Source organism: Macrotis lagotis, chromosome 1, assembly GCF_037893015.1.
Source record: "Macrotis lagotis isolate mMagLag1 chromosome 1, bilby.v1.9.chrom.fasta, whole genome shotgun sequence".
NCBI lineage: Eukaryota > Metazoa > Chordata > Mammalia > Peramelemorphia > Peramelidae > Macrotis > Macrotis lagotis.
This window is the reverse complement of record NC_133658.1, coordinates 143,810,506-143,833,022: the sequence shown is the minus strand read 5'-3', so window position 1 is coordinate 143,833,022 and position 22,517 is coordinate 143,810,506. Positions and strand designations below refer to the sequence as shown.

The window sequence follows — 22,517 nt, the reverse complement described above, 5'->3', positions numbered from 1 at the left end:
GTAGATTGAAGAAAAAAATAAACACCTCTCCCATTTCTGGAGGGGGGGGGAGAGGAGAGTCACTTAAAGAAACAGGCTCAAAATGGTGTTAGAGATAATATTGGTTTACCAAGTGCTTTCTTAAATTGTGCAAAGTAAGTTGCAGGGTAAGGTATTATTCCTTCATGATAGCTCTTATTAAATTTCATAAGGCTTGTCATATATAAGACAGATGGACTAGCTATGTTCTTTTCAAACAAATTTTATTTAAGGCAATGGGGTTAAATGATTTGCCCAAAGTCACACAGGCAATTATTAAGTGAATGAAGTTGCATTTAAACTCAGATCCTCCTGACTCCAGGGCTGGTTCTCTAGCCACTGCACCATCTTGCTGTCCCTAGATATGATAATGTCCCTAAGGGGCATTAGAAGATGTAAAATGTTGCTTACCATCCCAACTAGAGAGTGGAACTGTTTAATCCCCAAGGCAGTGAGCTCCTCATCCCTGGATAGCTTCAGGGAGAGGCTGCACACCAGCCTGGAGGACTTCAAGTAGAAGCCAGGAAGGATTCCTGTTCAGTTTGGGGGTCCATTTAGTTTTTGCAAGGCAATGGGGTTAAGTGGCTTGCCCAAGGCCACACAGAGGCCAGATTTGAACTAAGGTACTCCTGACTCCAGGGCCAGTGCTGTATCCACTGCGCCACCTAGCCACCCCTGGGGGATCCACTCACATAAACTTTCAGCTTCTTTGAATTCTGTGACTGTTGCCATTTTTAGAACTCCTCTTTTGGTGCTGGTTTCAGTTTTCTGCTTAATAACTTCAGTGACAGTTTTCTGAGGGTGACTAAATCAGTCAACAAGCATTTACTATTATTATCCCAGACACTTAGGAATATAAAATTTAAAAAAATCTGATCTAGAGGGGCATACAATTTTTTTTGGAAGATTTTATTTTGAGTTTTACAACCCCCCCCCCCATTCTTGCTTCCCTCCTCCCACAGAAGGCAGTCTGTTAGTCTTTACATTGTTTCCATGATATACATTGATCTCAGTTGAATGTGATGACAGAGAAATCAGATCCTTAAGGAAGAAAAATGAAGTATGAGATAGTAAAATTACATAGTAACTTCCCCCGCCCCAATTTGAAGGTAATAGTCTTTGTTCAAACTCCACAATTCTTTCTCTGGATACAGATGGCATTCTCCATTGCAGATAGCTCAAAAACTGTCCCTGGTTGTTGCACTGATGGAATGAGCAAGTCCATCAAGGTTGATCATCACCCCCATGAGGGGTATATATTCTTAAATCACTAGATACATACACAATCTAGAGTAGATGAAGGGGAAGGAGTGAGCATCTGGAGGGTGAAAGTGGAAAGGTTCAGATTTGAGTCATTTTTTTCTTACATTAAAAGATAAAATTTATTTAATTTTATATCAATAGGGTGCAAATCAGGATTTACTGAAATTACACTGCAAGGGGGATGGAACCCCTCCAAAAGTTGTCAGTTTGGGGTGTGGAAGGTGAGTGTCCAATTAGTAACCATGTCACGAGTCATTCATCATGAACGAGGTGGTTCTCATACTGTTGTAGGGGCAAGTAGGCAATTAAAGGGGCACAGGCAGGGAGCCTGGTGGAGGGTGGAGAATACCTCTCTAGAGAAATGCTCAGGGAGCAGCTGAATAGCAGTGAGCAGAAAGATGAGTTGACTGGACAGAGAATCGTGCCCACAGGCTTTGTGGGGTGTCAGGAGAAAAGATGGGTGTGATAGGCTTAGTGAAGAGCACATAAATGAGGGAGCGCTGGAGTACAGTGTAAAATTAGAGTGCCAGGGACATATTTGAGGTACACCCTGACCCTGGGCACAGGCCTTTTCACACTGGATGGTTCGGTGACTGGGGATAACTTTGGAAATAGAAATCCTGTTCCTTTTCAACACAGCTAAGCAGGATCAGAGTAGCACAGGAGGCCTCCTCGTTCCTGCCTGTCATACATGGGGTGTAAATCCCATGTTCACTGAGAGAGCTGGGTGACACTCTGCCCCCCCATCCCCAGTACCAGGGCTCAACTTGAAGGCTACTCAGCAAAGACAAAATGACAAGTGGAGGAGTCCCCCTGCCAGTCCTCTACAGCCTTCACTCTTCAGATCCTCATAAAGTCACACAGGCACCAGCTGATGTGTGATCTAATGTTCACTGAATGGCTGGAGCATCTCTATCATGCCAGGGATGGGATTGTCTCTCAACTCTGAGCCTACAGGCTTGGTCTTTTAGTGCAACACAGCCTTAGTCTTTGTCAGCAATTATTGACATTCTGAAGTGGCTCCACATCAGGTTGGTGACCTACCTCCCGCAGGTCTAGCAGGAGGAGCTGAAGGGTTTGCTTAAGGTGGGATAGTCTATTCTGGCTTGCCCTCTGCTCTTACATCATCCTTTCAGGGCAGTGGGAGTCCTCCTACAGAAAGAAGTTTTGTAGACTCCAATATTCTTTCATCATGGTTTTCCAGTTGACAGCAGCTTCCTCAAACTCCGAATGTGGTGGAACTTCTTCCAGTAATTGTAAAAAGCCTCACCTACAGAAGACAGCATGGAAGCCCCATGCTAGGGGGTATGGCAACAATCATATCTGGTCATCTTTACCAAAGAGTTGGAGCACTTCCTTTGTGAGTGGCACAATGGTTTTGTCCTTCAGTGCTCTGCAAAAGCTGGCAACTGAGCTCTTTGCTCACTAACTACAGGGAATTCTCTGACCTGGGTCACCTGCCCATATTTAAGGCAAGAGAAAATGTGGCTTCAACTCTTCAGCTCCAGGAGAGATGCTTGGCAAAAGCCATGTCCATGCCCAATGGTGACTGGTTCAGAGAAGTAGCTCCCACAGATGCCATGGGTGACCTTCTACACTTCCAGCAGGGTCTCCTTAGCAGCAGTCATTCTTCTCTTTCCAGTTGCTTCTTTTCGGCAGCACCTGAGACTTGAGTTCTACTCCAGGCAACTTTGTTATCTTCCCAGGTGTGGGATTCCCCTGGCTTGGAATCCCGAACCACAACCTGTTTAATCCTTGCTTGTTGCAGCAGCCTGAGCTCTCAGAGTTCATATTTCTGGTTGACTCATGGTTGAGATGGACAGGTTTCACCATACTCAGAGGGCTCCTGTGTCTGTGAGGGGCAATGCTTTGAAATCACGGAGGTTTAATTCAATGGATTTTCAAGATTTGAGTTATCTGAGAGGAAGAGATGGAGGTGACAAGAGCATTCCAAGTGCTAGGGACCAACAATGTTAAGGTACAGAGATGGGAGATGAGCATCAAATTTGAGGAACTGCAAGTAGGCCAATGTAGTTGGATCAAAGGGGTAATAAAGTATAAGAAGGCTGGAAAGTTAGGAAGGAATAGATTAAAAACAATTCTAAATGTCAAAGGACTTCATATTTGATCCATCATTGGGGCTGGGGGAGGGAAGTGGAATGGAGTGGTTTGGTTAAGACCCATTCTTCTGAAATAACACTTTGACAGTTGAGTGAAAGACAAATTGGTGCGGGAAGACTCAAGGAAGAAATACTGAGACCATTGAGAAAGTCTAGACATGAGGTGATGAAGCCTGCACCACCATGATGGCTTTTTGAGTGGAGCAAAGGGGAACAAATGTGAGAAAATGTGAAGGTAGAATATACATTATTTGGCAATGACTGGATGTATGGGGTCACTGAGAAATCAAGGATGATGCTGAAACCATGGACCTGGCTGAATGGGGAAGTGATGCCTTTGAGAATATAAGGGAAGTTCAGAAGGGAGGGAGGGTTAGAGGAAAAGATAAGTTCTATTTTGGTTATTTTTTAAGGTGCTTATGGAATATTTGGTTCAAGATGTTCAAGAGGCATTTAAAGATATGTAACTGTAACTTAACACAGAGACCAGGGAGAGCTATATAAAGCTGTTAATCATTTGCAAAGAAATGATAAATGAACTCCTGGGAGCTAATGAGACAATAAGATTCTATAAAGCAGGGGTTCTTATCCTTTTTGTGGTGTCATAGGTCATAGAATGTTTCTAAATAATGAAGGAAATGTTAAATTTCAATTAAGGGCTGGTGAAAATACAGATTTTTTTTCTCCCCACATAAGTTCATGAATCTCCTGTTAATTAAGAAACCACTGATATAAAGGGAAGGACAGAACCTCTTTGGAATAGGTAGTGGGCATTCATTAATGAAAACTGAAAAGTGGTTAGCTAGACAGAACCAGAAGAAAGCAGTGTCGCAACATTTGCAGTAGTATCTATTAGGTGAATGATAGGTTAAATGCTGCCAAAAGGTCAAAGAAGAACAGGATTGACAAAAGACCATTTGATTTGGCATTTCAGAAACCACTGGTAACTATAGAGGGAAATGACAGTTGAATGATTACCTAGTTGAATAATACAGGTTTCTGATAAAGGAGTTTCATGATGAAGGGGTTAGTTGTATACATTTCAGAAAGAACACTGAATTTGAAGTCAGAAAATTGGAGTTTCAAACTACCTTAGTTACTTTGGGTAAGTGATTTAATTTATTTAGCCTTAGCAAAATGAACTTCATTAGATCTCAAAGATTCCTTCTAGCTCTAAAGCTTTAATAACTATCAATGAAGGTAATTTCAAAAATGGTAGCAATATTAAAGGGGCAGATGGGAACACTGGGTTTGAACTCAGGAAGACTCCTCTTCTAAGTCAAATATTGTCTCAGGTACCTATTAAATCCTGGGCAAGTACTTACCCCCATTTGCCTCAGTTTATTCCTCTGTAAAATGAGTTGGAGGAAATGGCAAACCACTCCTGTCTTTTCAAAGAAAATTCGAAAAGGGGCCACAAAGAGTTGGATATGACTGAAATGACTAAATAACAACAGTAACATTAACATAGACAGCTTTTTATGATGACTACTCAGAACACCTATGTGAATGTGTAAGCTTTGGTATAGTTCTTTTTAAAAAAGTAACTCATTTCTCTATCATCACATTTTCATATATCACAGAATTGTACAAAGGTTTGACATTAAGCCATTGCTGGCAGCCAAAATAGTAGCAGGTAAAAAAGTAGTCTGAGTTTCATTACAAGGTTATACCCTCGTACACAGGAAATGATCAAAGTGTCTTTCTTGAAAACCCTTTTCCAAACGTAATAAAAGAAAACTCCTCCTTTCCTTATGACTGACTGCCTATATGAGGCTGCCAAACCTGGTTCTGAATCATATCAAATGTACCATCTCCAAGAAATTTATGGTCAGTGACTTTTGAGAAAATGATGAAATGAACCTTGTAATCCACCCCAACTCTTCCTTCCATTCAACTTTAAAAGTATAAAATTCAGCAGTGCCACATCATTTCCTCTCCACCTTTATTTTGAAATGCAACTTCCTTTTTATTTTTAACTTGTGTTTCTAAATCATCATCTTCAGAAATGGCCCAGGAAATGTGGCAATCAGCTTTAGAGGCAACTATGGCTACGTGTAGTCTGTCATAAACATAATGGAAATTGATGATATTTAGACATAAGGGAAAAGTCTGGATTTGGCTAGAGAGCAGTCTACCAGTAGTAAGAGTCAAGAAACATGGGATGCTTATTACTATCTAGTAATTAATCTAATTAACTAGTAAATAGTCAATTACTAACTAGCAATAAACCCAACTCTGCTACTAACTAGCTGTAACAGGTGTCAACTTCTCCATTTACACTCATTTTATACACACACACACACAGACTTAAAAATGTCAGAAATGTCTATCTAACATTCTCCATTCCTTCCCAACCAACATCAGGTTCACCTTGGACTATTTCCCACAGAAATAAAGCTAAGAGCAGAACTGGCTTGGAAACCTCCTACTTGATATCAGTAAATTGATATTCCCATGACAATGAAGCATCAATAAAAGATAAGTCAGACTCTCTAAATTAAAGCATAGCCCAAGTTGCTCAAGACTGAGGGCTTTAGTTTCACAACAAAATAAATGTCTTGTGGGGCGGCTAGGTGGTGTAGTGGATAAAGCACTGGCCCTGGAGTCAGGAGTACCTGGGTTCAAATCTGGTCTCAGACACTTAATAATTACCTAGCCGTGTGGCCTTGGGCAAGCCACTTAACCCTGTTTGCCTTGCAAAAACCTAAAAATTAAAAATAAAAAAAAATGTCTTTTAAGACTCAAGATTATGAATTTTCCAGGAATTTATTTTACAGAAGTATAACTAACATATTAATTTTAATATAACTATTAATTGGGTTAAGGTTCTTAGTTGAGCATGTTCAGAAATAAAGGTAGTTTCACAAAAGATTGGGCTTTTCCCCATAATGATCCTATATTCTAAAATAAACACCTCAATACCTACATGCATTTAGTTGTATTGTGCTAGTCCAGGAAGTAATACAAAATGATCCATTATCTTCATAATACACTCATTCTCCCTAGGTACAAGTAATAGTTCCTACTTAATACTACCACTTAATACACGTTTGGTAAACAGTCCCTTAAAGTCCAAAAGATCCTGTTGTCTTATATTCAGAAGAGAATTATGGCCCCATCTGCTGACAAAGGGATACAATAGCAGGTTAGATTTACAATGTTATAATTTCTGCTTTCTTTTTCAGTCCCATATAGTCCATTAGCTCTATTAAAAAAAGATTGAGCTATCTGCAAAAATGTTAAAATTATCACTAGCAAAGACAGAGTTCTCCAAGATATTCCAGTACTCTTCAATGACCTCATAATTTTATCACTTTTCATTTTTTTTTTAGCTTTAAATCAGTTGAACAGCTCCAGAGGCCACAAGAGGTGCAATGGTTTTATATCTGATCAAGTGTTGAGAGCCCTCCTCCAAGTCAATCACATATTCCCTGAAAGGGAAAAAAAAATATGGATTTATAATAGAATATGCCTATTTTTCTTAAGAGTATGACTTTTTGCCTCTGTGATAACTAAGTTACTTACCTTTGTTCATCTGTTTCTGGCTCTACCAAAATATTTTCTTGTCTTTCCTTCACTCTCAGAAATACATATGAATCTAGATCAGGTTTGGGAACTGCCAGAAAAACAATGAATGATTAATGGTAGAAAAAGGGAAGACAAAGACAATATGAAGACAATGTGAAAGATTCCTTCCTGATTCAAGCACAGCTTACACATTCATTCAACAAGTATTTACCACAGTAAATAACCAAAGTAACAATGTTCGATAAACACAAAGACACAGGATTCTGGAACAAGAACTCATTATCTGACAAAAACTGCTGGGAAAGCAGGAAAACACTAGGGTAAAACTAGGTAGAAATCCACATCTCACACCATATAGCAAGATAAAGTCAAAAACAGTACTTGATTTAGACATAAGGGGTGATCCCATAAGCAAATTAGAAAAGCAAGGAATAGTCTACCCATCACATCTATAGGGAAGGAAAGCAGGAGATAGGATTACAAAATACAAAACAAATGAGAAGTAAAATTGAAAGCTGAGACTTTTTTACAGCAAGTATCTATGATAGATGTCTCATATCTCAAATAAATAGAAAATTGAATCAAGTTAAAAATATAAGCCATTCCCCAAATGATTGTCAAAGGATGTGAAAAAAACAGTATTCAGATAAAGAAATAAAAGCTATCAACAGGCATACAAAAAAGTACTCTAAATCACTTTTGATCACAGAAATGCAAATTAAAAACCAACTCTGAAATACCACCTCGCCTCTATCAGATTAGCTAATGTGACAAAAAAGGAAAACGATCAATGTTGGAGAGGAAAACTCTGTTGATGGAGTTGAGAACTGATCCAACCTTTCCGAAAGAATTATTATTTTTTTAAGGTTTTAAAAAAAGGCAGATGGGGTTAAGTGGCTTGCCCAAGGCCACATGGCTAGGTAATAAGTGTCTGAGGCTGGATTTGGACTCAGGTACTCCTGACTTTGGGGTCAGTGCTCTATCCACTGCATCACCTAGCCACCCCTGATCCAACTTTTCTGGAGAGCAATTTGGACTATGCCTAAAGGGTAATGAAATTTTATACCCTTTGATCCAGCAATACCATTATTGGGTCTGGATCCCAAAGAGATCATAGAAAAGGCAAAAGGACCTAAATGTGCAAAATACATAGCTGCTCTCTTCATGGGCAAAATAATGGAAACTGAGAGGATGCTCATCAAATGGGAAATAGCTGAACAAGTTGTGGTATATGAACGTAATGGAATACTACTGTGCAATAAGAAATGATGAGTAGGGAGATTTCAGAAAAACTTGGAAAGTCTGGTATGAACTGATTCAAAGTGAAATGAGCAGAACCAAGAAAACATTGTATACAGGATCAGCAACTTTGTGTGAAGACATGAATAACTTAGCTCTTCTCAGCAACACCATGATCCAAGATAAATCAAAGGACTCATGAATGAAATGCTATCCATATCCAGATAAAGAACTGATGAACGCTAAATGCAGAACAAAGAACACTTTTCTGATTTTTTTATTGCATGGTTTTTTCCTTTTGATTTTTTCTTCTACCATAACTGTGACTAATACAGAAAATGTTTTACAGAACTGCACATATATAATTTATATCAAATCGTTATCATTACATAGTTGTGTGGCCTTGGGCACACCACTTAACCCCATTGCCTTGCCAAAAAAAAAAAAATGAGTACTAAAAATTGTTTTGACATAATTGGGAAAAATTCTATTAAAAAAACTCCCCAAAGACAAAATAGTATTTACTGAACACTGATAATACTTAGCATTATAGAAGAAATGAGCAAATGACTGAGTATCCAGTCCTTGCATTACCCTTAAAATAATGCCAAATAAAAAAATGAGAAGGAAAAAGAAACTTCACAGGAAATAATTTCCAACAAAAGAGAAAAAAATCAAAGTTGTGAATAAGCAAAAATGTCCCAAATACAATGAAGAAAACTGAAAAGGGTCAAAGCAGGAGAAATATATAGAAGGATAAGACTACAACAACTACACATCTAAAACAGAGAATGAACATTTCCAAAGAATCCTCAGAATAGTACAGGATGACTAAAGGAAGATCTGTCATAGAAAAGATGGTTGAATAAAGAATTCAGGAAAATATAAGAATAAACTTTGTAGAAATTTGTATGAGAATATGCATAAAAACAATGGATGTTCTTAAGAGCAGAACAAATTAAATATATGTGAATATGTGAATATATATTTCTATATTTAATTATTTTAAACTGCACCATTAAAGAGTTAGACCCAGCCCAGAATTATGTTCAAAATCACTAATAGTAATAAAAATGCAAATTAAAATAATTAAGACAAAGAACTTTATATTCAAATTATCAATGATGGCAAAATAGGAAAAAATTCAATTTTGCCAGATTTGAGAAAAGGGCTGGTACAAATGAGAATTAGTTCAATGACTTCAAAAATGTAGTATTATGCAAAAAAAAGTATAAAACTATTCATACTTTAAAAACATGACTAGGCAGATAGAGGTGAGATTACCTTGTCTCATAATTTACTCATTGAGAGCAAACCTAATGATACAGAGGCATCTAGAAAAGCCACTCACATAAGCCTAGAGACCTTGCCTCTGCTACATTCCTCTGCCTAGAGGAATGTTCATGTTGTGCTATTCTGATGCTGTCTATCTTGATGATAACTATTTGGGAAGGGGAAAAGATTAGGATTACCAGGGTTCTTTTGGAAGATAATAAGTATCTGGGTTAGCCTACAACTCTGACACTGTAACCAGGACTGGACCATGGACTCAGCCCTTTGACTTAAGACACAGGCTGGCAGATCCAGCTAAGCAAAGAGGGCAGAGTCACCCCCAGGACGAGCCTACAACTCTGCCTCTCTGAACCTGCTGCAGCATAATGGATTGGGGTGGCATGAAGCAAAGCAGGCCAAGGTGCAAATCCAGTTCCAGATGTCTACTAACTGTGTGACACTGTACAAATTCCTTAACCTGCAGGCTTCAGTTTCCTAGTGTAAAATGTACCCACCTTTTAGGGTTGCTGTGACTGTCAAATAAAATATTTTTAATAGGCTTAGTAGTACACTGTTAGTGCTAAATGTCTGTTCCCTTCCCTGCCTACTAAAACACCCTGGAAAATAGGCTGAGGAAATGCATTTAATATACTACCTAAAAAACATGAGAAAAAAAAAAGAATATGGATATCATATTTCAAGAAATTATTGTTTAGATCAGGTGTCCAACCTTTTAGCTCTTCTGGGCCACCTTGCCTGATAAAACCCCTCAAGGGTCACATACAGAATTCAATACCCATTCATGAACATGATGCAACCCACATCATGGAAGAGCACAACTCCAGTGATTGGAATGGTCCCCTGAAGGTTAGACAGACCTGGTCTAGATCAAGTAGAACCAGAGGGTTAAATGAAAGTTAGAAGAATACAATTGGTCTTCTCCTGAAAGGAATCCCAGGATGAAAACTCCCAGGAATATCATAATCAAATCCTAGTAAAAGAACCCCCCCCCCCAAAAAAAATCCAAAACACTGCAAGCAGTCAGAAAGCAAGAGTTCAGAAACAAAGCCACAGTCAGGATTACATAAGATTTGGTGGTTACGATAAAGAGGACTTGGAATATAACATTACAATAGGCAAAAGAGAAGGATTTTAAGCAAGAATAAGTTGGTCAGAAAAAGTAAGGGGGGAAAATGGATCTTTAATGGGTGGGGAAAAGGCAATGAATCTTGAATCTCAATTTCATCTGAACTGGTCAAAGGAGGGTAGAACACACAAAGAGTTTGAGATACACACACATTAAACTCAACAGGGAAATAGGGAATATGGAGAGGATTTTTTCTTTTTTGTTTTTTTTGCAAGGCTATGGGGTTAAGTGACTTGCCCAAGGTCACACAGCTTAGTGAGTATTAAGTGTCCGAGGCCACATTTGAACTCAGGACCTTCTAACTATAGAGTCAGTGGTCTATCCACTGTGTCAACTAGCTGCCCCAAGTGGAGTGGATTTTTTATTCGAAAGCTAATTTGTGACTTACTCAGTTTCTATTTCTGCAATTAGGGTATTTAAATTCTCTATTTCTTGTTTTATTAATATGAGCATTTTATATATATTTTTTCTAACTGCTTCCATTTAAGTTTTCAGTTTTATTGACATAGACAAAAGTTTCTAATAATTTCCTTAATTTTTTTTCTTTTGCTGTGAAATTAAAGGAAAAAAAGATTACAAGATGCTGAGAACAAGTATTTCACTCTTTATTCTTGTACAGCAGGGACAGGGTACAGGTAGAAAAGTGCTGTATAAGGTCCAAAAAATCACTAAGTCTGGGTGCTGCCATGGCAACTACAGGTGGTACTCAAATTCAATAAATCTAGGAGCTTTTTTGGGGTGAATTAATTAAATGTTTGACCAAATATTGCAGACAGGGCGGCTAGGTGGCACAGTGGATAGAGCACCGGCCCTGGAGCCAGGAGGACCTGAATTCAAATCTGAATTCAGACACTTAATTACCTAGCTGTGTGGCCTTGGGCAAGCCACTTAACCCCTTGCCTTGCAAAACAAAAAACAAACCTATAAAAAAAGACAAATATTGCAGACAAATGATGTTATAAATATCCAAACAGTCCTTGGCAGAAAAAAAAGTTCCCCAACCCTGTTGTAAAGGGAGGTTTCACTTACCTGACCTAAGGAGATCCACCTTCTGCAAGTTAGGAGGCATGTGCTTTAAGGCCACAGTTTTCAGAAAGGTTTCCATGTTGGCCATATACCTGTAATATGCAATTCCTGACTATGATGTAGGTAATAGGAAGGAACTGCCATTTTCCAAATATTTAAATAATGTATTCCCAATGTACTTAACAGGGTTTCAAAGACACATAACACCTTGGCCTGATTTAGCCAGGTTATCTTCTGACAAATCTAGCATCAGGGTTGGAAGGGCAGGAGTGTCATTGTTCTAAAAAGAAAGCTTTTAAGTAGGGATAAAATTCACTCAAAGCAAAAAAAAATGACTGTTAAGAACAAAATGGGGTTTTTAAGCTATATAGAGAACAGGGCAAAAGGAAATGAATTACTTTTCTGGGCTGATAAGAAGGTAATTATGAATAGAGATAAGGAAGAACTAAATACCTATTTTGTTGATTTTCAGTAATAAGGAGAATGATCCTCAGAACAGGAAGAACAGAATTAAAAAGGTCAACAAGAAAATGAATCTTAAGACTGAGGAAGATGGCAGCAGTTAGACCTCACAGTAGATAGAGCACTGGCCTTGGAATCAGAAGAATCTGAGCTCCAAATTCAGTCTCAGGCAGACTGACACAATAGCTATGTAACCCTGGACAAGACATACTTAACCCTAACTGCTTAGCAAAAAAACCAACCAAAAAAACCAAAAAGATTGAGGGAGATAAATGAGAGCACCAATCTTTAACAAGTTCCAGTCATCTGGCCAAGATAAACTGCAATATATACTAGAATATCAAAGAACTTGTAAATATAATTGTCAATGATTTCTGAAAAGAGAGGTATTGCAAAAAATGAAAACTGACTATTTCTAACTATATAACTGTGAACTAGAATTCATAGCTGGCAAAATTCCAGCAGTAGCCCCACAACTCAGCACCATGCCTATCAATATAAGCTTGCTACTTAACTCAAGAACAAATCATGCTAAAACCAACTCGTTTTCTTTTCTGACCTCATACCAGACTGGTAGATCAGAGAAATGCTATACTCACTATATATCTGAATTTCAACATAGTATTTAACAGTTTCTCACAATATTCTTATTAGAGAGTTTAACTAGATTACAGAACAGTTAAGTAGATTTGGAACAGGTTAACAGATTTGACCTTTAAATGTGAACATACCCAATGGGGCAATGACAACCTATATCTTCAATCTAGTTCTGTTCATTCTGACCAGTAATTTGTATAAAGACATAGATGACATGTTTATCAAATGTACAAATAACAGGAATCTGAAGTAGATATGTAATATTTTGGATGGTAGATGTGAGATCCAAAAAGATCCTAGTAAGTTGAAATGGGGAATCATATTAATATGCAATTTAAGAGATAAAACATAAATCTAGAAACTGGGGCCCAAAATAGCAACAATAGAAGATAGGAAAGAGCTGACTAAAAAGTAGTTCATTTAAAAAAAAATCCTTCCATGTCAAGTATGAGTTTTAATAGATTTTAAGCTCATTATAGGATGACTGAAAAGGTGACTGACTTTATTGTAAACTGCTTTAATAGAAGTATTTATTTTACAAGACTGTAGGGAGTAAAGCTTACTAGGTAAGTTTGTAGAATAAGGGAGATCATTAGCTCTGCCTAATCTCTTTTGTTCAGACTAGATTTGGCAAATTGTGCACAGCTCTGAGCTCCAAATTTCAGTAGGAATAAAACACCAAAAAACTTGGCAAATTGTGCACAACTCTGAGCTCCAAATTTCAGGAGGAATAAAGCACCAAAAAACTCCACAAATCCATCATGATGTATATGAGAGCTATGCTCCTGAGGAGGCTGAGTATCACTTGAACTTGGGAGATCTAAGTTGCAGTAGGACTAAGCCAGCTGGGAGTCTGCACTAAGTCTGGCATCAATATGTGAAGCCCCTGGGAAAAGAGGCCTCCAGGTTGCCCAAGGAGGGACAAACCAGTTCAGGTTCCCCAACTGGAAACAGAAGTCAATTTCCATACTAATCCAGTAGTGAGAGCAGGTCCATGAGTAGCCAAGAGCCTGAGAGAGCTAGTCTCAAAAAGAAAGAAAGAAAGAAAGAAAGAAAGAAAGAAAGAAAGAAAGAAAGAAAGAAAGAAAGAAAGAAAGAAAGAAAGAAAGAAAGAAAGAAAGAAAAGAAAAGAAAAAAAGGTGGAGGGATACTGGGTACTCAAAGGCTATGCCAGACTAGTCAAGCTCTACTGAATTTATCAACCCCAAAAAGTTTTGGATGTAGAAGTGATAGTAGATTATGTCTACTGCCCAAGGACAAGACTAGCTAAGTATGTAAAGGCTGATCATCAGCAGCCTAGAAGCTAGTCATAGCAACCCATGAAACAAAAAACAGAAAATGGCACTCCTTCCTGTGCAGACTCCTACTTCTGTAGTAAGTGACAGAAAAATGGGGAAAAGTCTTTAGGAATCAGTTTTTATACTATATGGAAGGAAGAGAATAAATACTTATAATTCTACCACATGTCCAGGATTGTGCCAAGTGCTTTTTACAAATGTTATCTCATTTGATCTTTACAACTGCCCTGGAAGGGGGGTGCTATTAAGGTCTGAGGTCATATTTGAACTCAGGTCTTTCTGATTGCAGATCTACTGCTCTATCCACTGAAAAGTTGTATAATCACCCATCAATAATGTAAAGGAGTTAATTTTTCCGGTATGGGTCCAACTAGCTGGACTCTGAGGTCCTTTCCAACTAGTAGAGGGAGTACTATAATAGATGAGTAGAAGCATGAGGATTTCTAACCTGGATAAGAGATGACTTAGTTAGGGATATGACTTAAAAAAACCTTCCAAAAATAGAATAGGTTGACTCAGAAAAGGAATGAGTCTGCTAGTAGCCTGATAATTATATATTATCTTATCAATGAAGGTGTCTCTTAAAAGTGGAATCTGGAAGACCCTCTGTCTGTAATGTGTTACTTAGGACCCATAGTGGGTAAGACTTGGCCTAGATGACCTCCAAAATTCCTTCCATCTCTGAGATGATATGACTTACTGGTCACTCACTCTTTGGCAAAGGCAAACTCTTCTGGGGAGAGAATGGAAGGTTCTCCTTTAGAACGTGTCTTCTCCTTTTCAAGAACATGAGGGAAAAACTTCTCTATCTGTCACAGAGAAGAAAAGTTATTATTCACCAACTCCCACTGTCAAATAACTTTTTCAAAAACAGACACATATCAATTTATCATATCTATCAGAAATAAAAGGCCCAACATTAACTTTAAAAATATATATACTTTTAACAATTGAAATAGTTTTTGATGACCAAAAGGGATGATATCAGCATCTTCTTAAAAGTGTTTTATTTTTATTATCATCATTATAATCTAAATGACTACAAGGCTCAGAAGCCTTACTATGCTTTTAAACATTTCTTATTCTATTGGAAATGTCCAATTCTCTAGTCAAAAGGTATACTCATGGTCTACTTAATCTCTGTTGTATAATAGATTCCATTTAATTGTTCAAACCTGCTATTCCTCTACCCAAATAAGCCAAATTTCTTTCCCTTTTCCACTTTTTTTCATAATAATGCTTACCTTATTTTTCTAGCAGCAGCACTTTTTGCTCCTGTGGAATTTTACAGACTACAAAGCAGTTCTTAGGGACTTTTGCTATACACAAAACTGACCTAATGAAGAAATCTTAATGTCTAACCTTCATCAGTCGACATCTCAAGTAGCTGCTGAGAACATAGCGGATTCTTTCGACCTCCATATGATGGATACTAACCTTCAAATCACCCTTCTTTGCTCGTCTGAGATTGTTTTCCTATTGAAGAAAAAATTCTAATTAAAATATTCTTACTACTAAGTATAAATATAGCTTTGGCAGTTTGTAGTCTACAAAGAAAAATAATACTGAACTTAAAACATATCTGCATTCTAAGATACAAGAAGCTTTTTTTCATTTTCATTTTTAGTTTTTTTTTTTAATACCCCACCCCCCCCAAGGCAATGGGGTTAAGTGGCTTGCCCAAGGCCACACAGCTAGGTAATTATTGAGTGTCTGAGGTCGGATCTGAACTCAGGTACTCCTGACTCCAGGGCTGGTGTTCTATGCACTGTGCCACCTAGCTGCCTCCAGAAGATTTTTTCCAGAAAGACAATCAGTAAACTGCAAATGCCCCAAGTTTGTATTTACCTTGTGACTGAATTTATTTGTACAAATTCTGAAATCCAAGCATCATCAAAAAGAAATAAGAGCCACACCTCTAATAATTAACAATGGTTAGCCACAGATATTTTCAAACAAATAATCTTTAAGATGATGATACAAGAAACATAGGGACAGTACCAAAAAGATATAAACACTAGTTTGAAAATAGCTAAAAATAGGATTTTTGATATTAACTTGTCCTTTTGATAATGATATACTAAAAACAACTTCAGCCTAGGTCAACTATATTAACCAAACCCATTTTGCTTTCTCCTGTTCTGCATTCTGAGACTGACTCTTACCATATGATCCAGCTGTTCTATGACACATTCTACAATTTCACATTTGTTCTCCAGCAGCTCAGGGGAAAATTTTTCATTTAACCAGGCCTATGGAGGAAAGCACAATAACATGAGCACTCACATAAGAAAGCTTTGAAACTGTGTGTCAGTTCCCTCCCCCCACCTGTCCCCTTATACAAGAAAACTATTATTTCCCTAGTAACTGAAAGTACTGGAAATATTCTTAAGATAAAACTGTATTTTAAAGAATACTTGGATGGATCTTCCTTTTTTCTTTGTTTTAATCTGAAAGCTTGAAAGATCTCACATTTGGCAAACACAAAAATGACAGTTTACTTCAAAAAATACATCAGGGCAATATTTTTTTCTCCTGATGTTCAAATAGTACCTCTCCCAAGTAGTAACAACAAAACTTCTATCTCTAGATATTTATGCACTGGTGACATTTCCCCATAAGTTGGCATTTCTCACCACAACGCAGTGGCACTACTTTTGTAATAACAGTTTTTGAAATAACAGTTTGTACATTTACATATCTATTCATCCACATAACTCAAAGAATTTTAGAAGAATTATTACACTCATCTTCCTAAATATCCTTTTGATGTGAACAGGAAATAGTTATTATTAGCAGGTTTTACTGGGAGGAAAACAGAATGAAAGGTCAAATAATTTTTTAAATGCCTAACAATGTGACAGGGATCACACTGGAAATTCCCTAAATATTCTCATTCATTCATAAAGATAGAAGTCTTAATTTTGTCTTAGACATTAAACATGGCTAGTCTACATTTATATACCTGACCATATCTACATTAATTTTTCTTTTACAAGGAATGATTACAATTTTATTTTAGCTTGTGGACTATAGACCTGATTCCTTCCCTTTCTCTTAACTGAATTCTTAGCCTTCCAATCAACACCATTAACAAATATTAAATAAATGCTTTCCAACAGAATTTCTCAAGTACTTGTGGTAAAATTAATCAAATTAGGGGCAGCTAGGTGGTGCAGTGGATAGAGTATAGGCCCTGGAGTCAGGAGGACCTGAGTTCAAATCTGGCCTCAGACACTTAATAATTACCTAGGTGTATGACTGTGGGCAAGTCACTTAACCCCATTGCCTTCCAAAATAAACAAAAACAAAAAAAAAAAAAACAGCAAAAAAGAAATTAAGCAAAAAGATGAAACCTATCCATAAATAGTTTATAGACTAGGAAGATACATTAAAGATAGAGTAAAAATATGTGATTTTTTCAAATAATTTAAAAATTTGTTTCTAAAAGAGCTTTCCCCCCCATTTTAGTCAATTCAACAAAAATTTACTGAAGCTCTATTATGCAATCTCAGCTACAGACCCACTTCTCTGTTTCATCATGACTAGAAATGACGCTGGTTACTTGAAAACTCTGCCATCAAGAACAAGATCTGGAAGACCTTGGACCAAGCTTCACAGATTTTAATGATGCCCTAATGTGCAGGTGAATGAGGCTCATTACCAGAAAACTACCAGGCAATGATGAACTAATTTTGTCTACTATAACTTCTAGAGAGTAAAAGTTACAATTTGATTTAATGAAGGTAGAACTCACATTGATAAAATAAGAGAGACTGAATATCAAGGCAATATGCTAGACATGGAGGGAGAAACAAAACAAATAAGACCTGAAATGTCTGCCATTGGAATAAGCAGATATATGAGGAAAGAAGAGAAGATCACTTCTGTTGGGGGTGGGGGGATGGGTATAGAAGGTAGGAAATTAGAGAAAATTATAAAGAGATGGCATTTGAGCTGTCTTAAAGAATAGCAATCTTTCTAGGGGCAGCTAGGTGGCGTAGTGGATAAAGCACTGGCCTTGGAGTCAGGAGTACCTGGGTTCAAATCCAGTCTTAGACACTTAATAATTACCTAGCTGTGTGGCCTTGGGCAAGCCACTTAACCCCATTTGCCTTGCAAAAATCTAAAAAGAAAAAAAAAAAGAATAGCAATCTTTCAAATAGAGAAATAGTATGAGGGAAGAGTAGAAGAATATTATTCTGGATTTAGGAAACAGAATAGATAAAGGTATAAATTTGGTAAAGCGTGGAATGCATGTTGGGGGTGGTAAGGACTGATTGTGAAGGAAAATAATGATAAGACAGGAAAGAGTCAGATTCTAGAAGGGCTTGAATTTCAAGCTAAGGAGATTGAATTTTAGTTGGTAGGCAATGGAGAGCCCCTGGAATCCTTTGAACAAGGAAATGACATGATGAAAACTACACATTAAGACAACAGCTGAAGATTTGGATTGAAAGTGAGGATATGGGTTTACAGGGTCATGGCTCTAGAGCTAGAAGGAACCTTGGAAGTAATCTCATACACATGAATCTCAAGAGAATGGAAGCCTAGGAAGATTGAGTTATTTTCATTGTACCATGTTGCTTTGAAATATTAAAACAAGAAGGAATGAGGGTTCTAATTATGGCAATGGCAAGATGCTAGAGACATTTCAGAAGTGGAATTAAGAGGATTCCCCTGGCTAATTTGATGTAAATTACAAAGGAAAAGTATGAAGATAGAGTTCAGGTGACACGTAACATCATCATTAATAGAACTCAGGATAGCAGGAAGTCCACATTTTGTGGGGAAGAAGTCAAGACAAAATCAATATGCTGACTTTAAGGTCTCAGATGGAAATATAGAACTAGAACATAGGAGAGAAGTTGGAACTAAACAGCATCATAAGAGATAAAATTGTAGTAATATAATTATGGTAATCTGCTCATTATGAAGTTTATTTATAGAGAGAAAAAGATTAGGAAGGGATAAGGATACTGAAAAGCAAGAGTGTTCCGCTAAGGGATATGAGATAAGGAAGTAGGCAGTAGGATGGAATTTTTAAAAGGTAAGGAGATGAGGAATAGAAATTGTTTCAGAATATAAATAGTGGGGGGGGGGGAGCTTATAAGGAAAAATATAAGAGGAAATAAAAGAGTGACCAAGAATACAGCTGCCAATTTTATTTGCAAGAAGAGATAATTTAGCACTGTTTTCCTATCCCCAATTTTCTCTAATGAGCCACAACAGATATTAAAAGAAGTCAACAGATGTTAAAAGATGGCCAAGTTTTTTTCAACAGTATATAATCAGAAATTCATGTGTATAGGAGTCATAAGTTCTTTATGATTACTAATCAATATAAGCTTGATAGCTTGATTTCAGTCATATAAATAGTAAGTGAATCATTAGTCCCTACTGACCTATTACTTTATTAGGTATGCTAGGTAATCTGGTAGAAGTTTTTGCTAAAAAAGTTTTTTGCTCAAAAAAAAAATTTGGCCCACAGATCTGCAAGTTGAATGGTTAAAGGTTAAGGTATGAAAGCTCTTAAGGTCTCTACATCTCTGTTTCTGCACTTACTGAAAATAACAGAATATGTTAGGTCTCTGCTTCTCTTTAACTGTTCCATCAAATATATCCAAAGGTGTTTCTCATTATTACCATCAGTAGGGGGTAAGAAAGACTTCCTTAGTAGGTCAGTGAAGAATTGAAGGATATTGTTAAATATTAGAATACTCTTTTGGCAAGATTGGTCCCTGTGCTCTTGAGATTAGCTTTGATTTTGTTCCTATTATCTGTAAGTTTTAAAAATATAGCATGTAAAAAACTAAAGTCTAGAGCAAAGTTCTCTTTGAGATGCTTACCTGCTCCAGTTTTCCAATAAGTTCTGCAGGAGTTAGTACCACCTCTTCACTACCTCCATCAGAGTCTTGCTCAGTGAAATCTGTCTCTTCTGTCATTTTCTGAAATCTGAAACCAGATGAATTCATTAAAGAAAGACTTTCATCATGTAATAATAAGAATGATGGCTCATATTTACATAGCAGTTTACAAAAACACTTTCCTCACAACAGCTTGAGGTCTTACCCCAGTAAAGGAAACTGAACAACAGGAAGGTGAAATGGCTTAATATGATTGGGTCTGGAGATAAAAAGACCTCAGAGATAATTTCATCCAATCCCCTTAACTTTACAAAAAAAGTAAAGTGAGCTTTAGAGATAAAACTTTTTTGTTAATTTATTTTGAGGCAATGGGATTAAGTGACTTGTCCAAGGTCACATAGCTGGGTAATTATTAAGTGTCTGAGGCTGGATTTGAGACCTCCTGACTCCAGGGCCAATGCTTTATCCACTGTGCCATCTAGCTACCCCAAGATAAAACGTTCTTAAGATCACAGGTATTAGATAAAAGAATTCAGCACAGAGTCTCTGACCCTAAATCTTATGCTTCTTTCCTAATTTTTAAAAAAATCATTTATTATCCTTTCCCACCACTCCACTTGCCCTATTGAACAGTGTTAAAAAGCTCTTAGTAAATATATTTAGTTCCATTACAACAAATTTCTACATCGTCCAAGGACAAAACTGTGTTTCATTCTGCATTTTAAGTCTATCACACTTCTCACAGGAGATGGAGGTGGGGAGGATGTTTTTATCTACAATCCACTGGATTCACTGATCAGCATTCTAAATCTTTCAAAGTTGTTTTTCCTTATATTATTGTCATTGTATAAATTGCTCATTGTTCTGCTCATTTTAATCTCCATATGATCAGGTCTTCCCAGTTTTCCCTGAAACTATTTTATTATAGTACAATAATATTCTATTACTACACTATAATTTGTTTAGTCATAAAGAAATTTGGTTTACAAGCCTAATAGTGATTCTGCTTGTTCAAAGTACTAATAAGAGTTAATATTTATATAGTGCTTACTATGTGCCTAGACATTCTACAATTATCTCATTTGAAATCACATCAAGTGTGAGAGACAGGTACTATTAACTATCTTTTCACAGATGAAAAAACTGACATGCCCAGGTATATGAGATCAAACTGAACTCAGATCTTCCTAATTTCACTGCTCCATCTAGCTGTTACCTATGCATAATTTATTGTATAAGGTGAAGTTCCAAAACGTTTTCCAGTACTGGACCTATATACACAGCTCCAACAATAGAATGGTAGTGTGTCTATTTGCTATCTACCTTTTTAGTTTTTGCAAGGCGATGGCGTTGTGACTTGCCCAAGGCCATACAGCTAGGTAATTATCATATAAATTTGAACTCGGGTCCTCCTGACTCCAGAGTCAGTGTTCTATGCACTGTGCCACCTAAAAAATTCACCTTTGTCAGTCTGATGAAATGAACTTCAGAGTTCCTTTAATTTGCATTTCTCTTGAAGCAATATTTTGATAGCTTGCATTTATATAATCTTTACAAAAACAATTTCGTTGGATCTTCAACAGTTAATTCGAAGTTAGTGGTAGTTCTAATATTATTAACCTCTTTTAAATGAAGAAACTGAGGCTCAGGGAGATTAACCTATTTCCTTAAGAACACTGAGCCTGGGAGGAAGTGAGATGAGGGGGGAAAATTGTAAAACTCAAAATAAATGAAATCTTTAATTAAAAAAAGCAACATGAAACAATGTAAAGACTGACAAATTGCTTTCTGTGGGAGGGGGTGAGAGGGAAGTGAGATTGGGGGGAAAAATTGTAAAACTCAAAATCTTTAAAAAAAAAGCAACATGAAACAATGTAAAGACTGACAAATTGCTTTCTGTGGGGGTCGGGAAGTGAGACTGGGGGGAAAAATTGCAAAACTCAAAATAAATAAAATCTTTAAAGATAAAAGAAAAGAGGACACTGAGCTGGGAAGCCGTCCGGCAGGGCGGGAAAGATGGATTGGCCTGCTCCTGCTACCCCAGGTCCGGCCGGTTCACTTGAATGAGACCCTGCCCGTCCCCGGGGCCTTCGGAAGCATTCCGGCATCTTCGGCCTCTTCCGGGCGGCGCTTTTAACGGCATAAACTCTATTAAAATCATCATATTCGCTCTAATTCTATAGAACTATTACGTAAACATGTTGGAACAACGAGGCAATTTTTCCCCATCCGCCTTCAAGGGTTCAACCCTGCTGACGGCCCTAAGAATCCGGGGGTCCCGGCGGCGGCGCCCCACACCCGCGGGTGTCTCCGGGGTCACGGAGGTCAGCTCGGACCCCCGGCCCGGCCAGTCGCGGGGTCGGGGGTGGAAGGGCACACAGAGGCCTCAGCCCCCGCCCCCTCCCTGTTGCACCCTCCTCACCTCCACCCCCGGCCCCGGCTTCGGGCTCTGGGCCTCGCCTCCGAGAGCGGGGAGGGAGTCGGAGAAGCGGCGGGGAGGCTCTTACGTTACCTGCTCTTCTCCAAGCAGCTCCGTTTCCCGCCTTTCCCTCTCCGGCGCTGACGTCAGCACGCCAACGTGCACTGGCGCGCGGGGCCAATCACAGCTCGAACTCAGCCTCCACTCGGGCGGGGCTACGAGCGACGGTCGACTGACGCGAGCCCCGCCCTCTCGGTG

General features: G+C 37.9%; 1 protein-coding gene across 3 annotated transcripts; it reads right to left on the bottom strand.

Annotated features, from left to right (window-relative positions):
- Positions 1 to 980: 980 nt before the first annotated feature.
- Positions 981 to 22,443, bottom strand: GINS4 (GINS complex subunit 4). 3 transcript variants are annotated; one of them, XM_074208996.1, is made up of 8 exons: positions 22,353 to 22,443; positions 19,823 to 19,928; positions 16,139 to 16,225; positions 15,336 to 15,449; positions 14,685 to 14,782; positions 11,620 to 11,708; positions 6,930 to 7,020; positions 981 to 6,835 (listed from the first exon to the last, which is right to left on the bottom strand). In XM_074208996.1, the coding sequence occupies exons 2-8, from the start codon at positions 19,916 to 19,918 to the stop codon at positions 6,739 to 6,741; spliced, it is 672 nt and encodes a 223-aa protein (XP_074065097.1). In that variant the 5' UTR covers positions 19,919 to 19,928; positions 22,353 to 22,443; the 3' UTR covers positions 981 to 6,738. The 3 variants fall into 3 exon arrangements, with proteins under 3 accessions (XP_074065097.1, XP_074065098.1, XP_074065099.1); XM_074208997.1 differs by lacking the exon at positions 22,353 to 22,443 and adding an exon at positions 22,263 to 22,346; XM_074208998.1 differs by lacking the exon at positions 22,353 to 22,443 and adding an exon at positions 21,302 to 21,717.
- Between the last annotated feature and the right edge of the window lie 74 nt (positions 22,444 to 22,517).